Source organism: Dromiciops gliroides, chromosome 1, assembly GCF_019393635.1.
Source record: "Dromiciops gliroides isolate mDroGli1 chromosome 1, mDroGli1.pri, whole genome shotgun sequence".
In the NCBI taxonomy this organism is placed as follows: Eukaryota; Metazoa; Chordata; class Mammalia; order Microbiotheria; family Microbiotheriidae; genus Dromiciops; species Dromiciops gliroides.
In genome coordinates, this window is record NC_057861.1 from 710,302,631 (window position 1) to 710,309,368 (window position 6,738).

At 41.1% G+C, this 6,738-nt stretch overlaps 1 protein-coding gene across 1 annotated transcript in view; it reads right to left on the reverse strand.

Moving 5' to 3' along the window:
* FANCD2 (FA complementation group D2) overlaps window positions 1-6,720 on the reverse strand; it is a 61,831-nt gene extending 55,111 nt beyond the window's left edge. The window contains exons 1-5 of the mRNA XM_043977727.1: window positions 6,676-6,720; window positions 3,101-3,198; window positions 2,407-2,544; window positions 864-931; window positions 232-335 (exon numbers count right to left, since the gene is read on the reverse strand). Coding sequence (XP_043833662.1) covers window positions 232-335; window positions 864-931; window positions 2,407-2,544; window positions 3,101-3,164 — 374 coding nt within the window. The 5' untranslated portion in view covers window positions 3,165-3,198; window positions 6,676-6,720. The remainder of the gene's footprint in view (window positions 1-231; window positions 336-863; window positions 932-2,406; window positions 2,545-3,100; window positions 3,199-6,675) is intronic.
* Between the last annotated feature and the right edge of the window lie 18 nt (window positions 6,721-6,738).

Consider the following 6,738-nt stretch of genomic DNA (forward strand, 5'->3'; position numbering starts at 1 on the left):
AAGAATTCTAGTAAAACTCTTTGGCCCTTAGCCCTCATAGTTATAGCCTAGGAGCTGAACTATTGGGGTAGGGAGGCAAGATGTAACTCATGACGAAATTATGGGGGAAGAAAAAGGAGATGTAACTCATTATGGAATCTCAGGAAATGATTCGATTCCTTCTTCTACCCCAGTGAGCTACTGCGCCCTGGTCATATCTCAGCTGTACTAGATACACTTTCCTTTCCACACCTTGTCTCCTCTTCTTGTAGTCGCTCACAAGACAAGAGGCAGTTCCTGAAACAGTCTCGATCTTCTATGTACGATTCCAGGCCACTAATAAATTCTTCCACTGCCTTTGGGAAAAGAGAAAAAGGGAATAAGATGTTTGATTTAGAGCAAGAGTTCTTAACTCAGGGTCCATAAAATTGTGTTTTTAAAAAAATTTGAGAACTGTTTGGCGGGGAGGGGCAGGGCGGGAACTGGAGTTAAGTGCCTTGCCCAGAGTCACACAGCTAGTAAGTGTCTGAAGCCATATTTGAACTCAGGTCTTCCTGACTTCAGCGCCGGGGCTCTATCCACTGGGCTACCCACCTGTCCCTGATAATTCTATTTCAATATATGTCATTTCCTTTGCAAGCCTATTTATGTTATTTTATGCATTTAAAAACATTACTCTGAGAAGGGGTCCTGAGGTATAATTAGCCTGCCAAAGGGGACCTTTATGCAAGAGAAGTTAAGAACATTTCATTTGGAGTTTTCTTGTCAGTGGCAAAATACTACTCTAACCTATCTCAGTTCTTCAATGCCCTGATGCAAGCTGTCAGTGCTTCAGTACACAGTACTGCTGATAAATACGTAAAGTCAGGACAGGAAATACATACTTTGGGATAAGAAGAGTGTTTCCTCAAGGCCTGAGAGAGCTTCTTTTGGAAAATTGCTTGATCCACAGCTATAGAATAAGAAAGAAAAAGTTGGTGTCAGAAGCAAAGATCAAATTAAATTTTAAGTAAATTGTCTTTAATGCACATTATTATTGCCTTTTTTTTTTAAGTGAGGCAATTGGAGTTAAGTGACTTGCCCAGGGTCACACAGCTAGTAAGTGTTAAGTGTCTGAGGCCGGATTTGAACTCAGGTACTCCTGACTCCAGGGCTAGTGCTCTATCCACTGTGCCACCTAGCTGCTCCTTTAATGCACATTATTATTTCAAGTTCTATAACACCCCCCCAATGCCATTAATTTTCATGAGGTCCCATGTTTCTGGCCTGAATGGACCAACAGAGAGTCTTAGCTTAATATCAGCACCAAAACCATTCAAGTTCTTCAGAGTACAAAGCTGGGCTTTCCTAGAAGATTAACAAATGCTGAAAAAACATGTACATAAAACTATCTTTCTCATTGAACTGAAACTTAAGTTTTTTTTGTTTTTTGCCGGGCTATGGGGGTTAAGTGACTTGCCCAGGGTCACACAGCTAGTAAGTGTCAAGTGTCTGAGGCCAGATTTGAACTCAGATCCTCTTGAATCCAGGGCCAGTGCTTTATCCACTGCGCCACCTAGCTGCCCCTGAAACTTGTTTTAATGCTGCAAAGCAACAATAGGATTCTCTGCGTCAATGGGCCTCCTTTCTTTCCAACAGTGATTAGACAATCTATGACCTTAAGCATTCCTAGTACTATCCTTTTATCCTATTATGAACTTGACAAACATAAAAAACCATGAATATTTTCATGAGCCAGCTGGTCCATTGAATAGAGTGCTCGACTTGAAGTAGGGGGTCTAAGTCTTGGCTCAGTCATTTGCTCAAATCACTAACCCTCTCAGCCTCAGTTTCCTCATCTCTAAAACAGGGATAATAATAGTATCTTATTCACAGGGTTATTATGAGGTATGTAAAGAGCTTGCAAGCTTTAAAGTATGATATAAATGCTAGCTATTCTATTTCAAAAAAATTGAAAAACTTCCTGTCTCACCTGTCTTCCCTCTGACCTTCTTGCTTTCTTCTGTATATTTTTAAAAATAATTCATTAACAATCTTTTTATCTTTTTCAGTATCACTATCATTAGTTTAATACATACTTAAAAAAAAAAGCTAGATGTAATAGATTTTCCCAGAATTATATACAATCCTTTTTTTGTACTTTCCATAAGGAAATGCCTTGTTTCTTGATATTTGTCAAGTTTATTAAAAAAAAGGAAAATTTTAATTGTTTTAAAGATCTAGAGAATATTTTCTAGAAAACAATTCTCTACTAGTCCCTGACTGATAGTATTTTCCATATTGTCTCCTACTTCTTCACAGCCTTTTCTAATCTCTGTAACATTAAATTACAAAAGCATATAGCTCAATCCCACATCACTCACACTCACACACACACACACGATTGTAATATGATAGCAAAGCCTAGGATAAAGATAAGACTATTACCTAGTTGATTTTGCTTTTCTCCAGTTTTAAGAGTAACTCCTGCTGTCTTGAGAAGCTTTACAAAAGCACTATCATTCTCTACTACTTCATCTTGAGCAAGTGATCTCCGTGGTTTTTTATTTGATTCATTCTTCTTGGCTTCAGAAAAAAAGAAATATCTCATAGATTCCATGAACAGAGAAGACGTTAAATGCAAACAAAACAAGAAACTTGATGTGTCCCCCAAAGATAACAGATCTATGATTAAAACAAACAAACCCAAGTATAAAAGCAGTTATCACTATTTAAAAAGAAAAATTTTATCAATGAATATGACTCTCAAGCCACTGCCTCTCTCATCCTCTCATTTTAGTGCTGAATGACTGGCATTGTTACTCAACAGTTTTAGGTAAATAAATCATTTTCCTAACATAAAAAGCTACCTTTCCACCTAGATCATAAGTTCCTAGAGGGTGGGGACTGTGTATTATATATTTTTGTATTCCTTTCAACACCAAACATGGAGCTTTTGCAAAATAGTTGCTTAATAAATGGAATATCTGAAGTGTCATTAAAAGTGTTTAGGACTCCTGTCCTGATACATGAATCCTCCCTATACCACCCCCAATAGGGAGGGACTTAGCCTCTGTCTCACAACCACCAGTGACAACCCATTCAAAGACTTGCTGAATGAAATGAATGACTATTCACATACTGGAGCAATCCTCTGTGAGGCTCTTTCTGTCTTCCAGTCTGGACAGTCTTCTTTTCCCAAACATTGTGGACAGTATCTTCTATAGCCAAGATTACTTCCTAAAGTCATGTCAGAAAAGATAAGTTACCCTCCAGACAGGTTTTGAATTCCTAAACAAAGATGGATCTCAAAGGAAAAATGTTTCACGGGGCCAAATGGGTTCTAGTCTTTACATTAAACCCGTCCAAATCCCAGAGAGTTAATTGCAACTTCATGAACAATCAATTTCCCTGTTTTTAAGCCTCTCCCTCTACTGCATGGGAGTACTACATTGCTACTACCACAATTCTCTACATGTCTCTCCTTTTTGGGATCCTTTATTTTATTTTATTTTTTTGTTTTTTTTTGTGGGGCAATTGGGGTTAAGTGACTTGCCCAGGGTCACACAGCTAGTAAGTGTTAAGTGTCTGAGGCCGGATTTGAACTCAGGTCCTCCTGAATCCAGGGCCGGTGCTCTATCCACTGCGCCACCTAGCTGCCCCATGGGATCCTTTATTTTAAGTAACAATAATTAAGGGATCCTGGCTTCTCAGAATATTCTCTAGTATACACTTGGCAGTCCCTAGTACAATGTGCTACACACTAAAGATTCGTAACAAATGTTTTTGCTGGTGTAGAAATAAAACTTCCCTCTGTAGAGAGAGGTTCAGAGCAAGAATATAGAGTTAGAAGAAACCTTCTCCTGCCTCCCTCCCAAAATTCCAGGCACTGTGCTAAGTCCTGGAGATAGAAAGGAAAATAAAATTTAAAAACAAAAACCAGTCAACGCTCTTCAGGCACTCAGTCTAATGGAGAAGGTGCTATGTAAATGATAATGGGAAGGACAATAAGGAAACAACTATGTACAAATAAGATATATACAGGATAAAATGGAGATAATTTCAGAGGGAGGGCACTAAAATTAAGAACTAGACAAGGATTCTTCTCTCTCTCTTCTTCTTCTTCTTCTTTTTGTGTGTGTGTGTGTGTGTGAAGCAATTGGGGTTAAGTGACTTGCCCAGGGTCACACAGCTAGTAAGTGTTAAGTGTCTGAGGCCAGATTTGAACTCAGGTACTCCTGACTCCAGGGCCGGTGCTTTATCCACTGAGCCACCTAGCTGCCCTGACAAGGATTCTTACAGAAAGTGAGACCAAATAAAGCCAGGAGATGGAGATGAGGAAGGAGAGAATTCTATGCATGGGAAGAGCCAGTGAAAATGTCTGAAGTTGTAAGGACTATTGTGTCTGAGGAAAGGCAAGGAAGATAGTATCACTAGATCCCTTTCATTTTACAAATGAGGAAACTAAGGCTCATTGAAGTTACAATGATTTGTCCAAGGTAACAAAACAGTGAAAGAATGAGATCCAATCAATTAAAAATCCATTGCTCTTTCTATTATAGCAATGTCCTGGTGACGATATCTAAAACTCCATTTCTCTGAATTAGGGGTAGCCATTCCCAGGCTCCTCTTTTATGATACAAATACTTTCAGGAGTTGTAATTCTCTAACCAATGTTAAGAGTTTAAAGTGATTTTGTGGGGCAGCTAGGTGGTGCAGTGGATAAAGCACCAGCCCTGGATTCAGGACGACCTGAGTTCAAATCCAGCCTCAGACACTTGACACTTACTAGTTGTGTGGCCCTGGGCAAGTCACTTAACCCTCATTGCCCCACCAAAAGAAAAAAAAAAGCGACTTTGTGTGGGTCAGGGACTATCCTCATGCAAAATAGTTAAGATATAATGTTTTTGTTAGTATTCACTGTTGTTATTGTTCAGTTGTGACTGACTCTTTGTGACCCTGTGCACCATAGCACGCCCACATTGTTCATGGGATTTTCTTGGCAAAAATACTGGAGTGGTTTGCCATTTCTTTCTCCAATGGATTAAGGCAAACAGAGGTTTAGTGACTTGCCCAAGGTCACACAGTTAGTAAGTGTCTAAGGCCATATTTAAACTCAAGTCTTCTTGACTCTAGGCCTAGCAATCTATCCACTGAGCCATCTAGCTGCCTGGTATTCATTACTCACCATTTATTTGGCATATCATATTCTTGTCTTAAGCTGACTGTTAATTAATACTTAGAATATAATTCATAGAATATAAATTTTTTGAGAATTGAGATTATGTATTTTTCTTTGTACTTCCTGCAGTTCAAGGTGTTATATATATATATGTGTGTGTGTGTGTGTATTCTATATGTAGATTATATCTGTATATTATATATAATCCTATATGTATTCAGTGACTATACAGACATATATGTGTGTATTGTCCCTGAATACAAATAGGATATGTGTGTATACACATATAAACATACACATATACATATCTAGGAATATATATAGGACTTTGGGGACTGTGTGTGTACCTCTTTCTCTCCTTGGGCTGCAGGAAGTACAATAAAGATACACAGTCTCAGTTCTCAAAACCTTATGTTCTATGAATATAAGGGGACTATATATGTATTATATATAAGTATATATGTATATTATATGTACATATTTACATATGGATAGATAGATGGACGGATGTCTTAGTGCAGTATACAGTTCAATCAAACAATAATCACTTATTTCACCTAGGTGTCTCCTGCTGTACTAGTTGCTGGGATACAGAGTCACCACGGAAAACAGAGCCTGTTCTCAAGCACCTTATAGTCTAGCTAGGGGGAGACACGTACTTATATAAGTACCACGTTACATACATGACCGCCTTACTTTCCCCTTATATGCGGAGCACTTAGCCCGGTACTCGGCATATAGTAAACGCTTAATGCTTCATTCAGTAAATAAAAGATCAGATTACTAAAAATAGGTGCAAAAGGTTAATTAATTTTTTAAAACCCTGTGATTGTCGATACACTGATCTGGAGTCAAGACCTTATATACAATACAGATATAGGAGCGGCTGGATGGCACAGTGCAGAGAGCCCAGGGTCTGGAATCTGGAAGCCCTGAGTTCAAATTCTGCCCCGGAAACTTAATGTTACCCGAAGCAAGCCCCTCCCCTAACTTCTCTCCGCTTCAGGTTCCCCACCCCCCACTGGGATCCCTGCAAGGTTGAAGCGCTTAGCACGGTAGCAGGCGCATAGTACTCGATATAGAAACGTTATCCATTGTTATTATTATTACGTAAAGGCTAGGTATTATGAGTAATGGGATGGGGGTAAGAGGCACTAGCGTCCGGAGGAGGTGGGAGAACTGAACCCTTCGAGAAACCAGAGCTGGATTCGAACGCGGGTCCTCGGATTAAGGCCAGCCTCAGGGACGTAGCGGCTGCAGGTGAGAAGGCGCGGGCCTAGGGGGATCCGGGGCTTGTTAGCAGGCCGCCCCCACCCACCCCCCGCCCCCAGCGGCCCGGGTTCACGCAGGGCCGGGGAGCTGTCTCTCTCCCGCAGCCGGCTGCGGCTCCCCCAGTCCCGGGCCCGAGCATGTGGAGGGTCGACTCCGGAGGTCTCCGCGCCCGCCCCTGGGCGAGGTCGCCGCCTTCTCCGCGAGGTCGCCGCCTTCTCTGCTCGGCCTCCGGCCACGGGCCTGGGGCGTCCCTACTCACTCACCCGCCCGGCTCCGGATTCCACCCCGCTCGATTTTCCCGCCCGACACGCCCCTCGGGATACCAT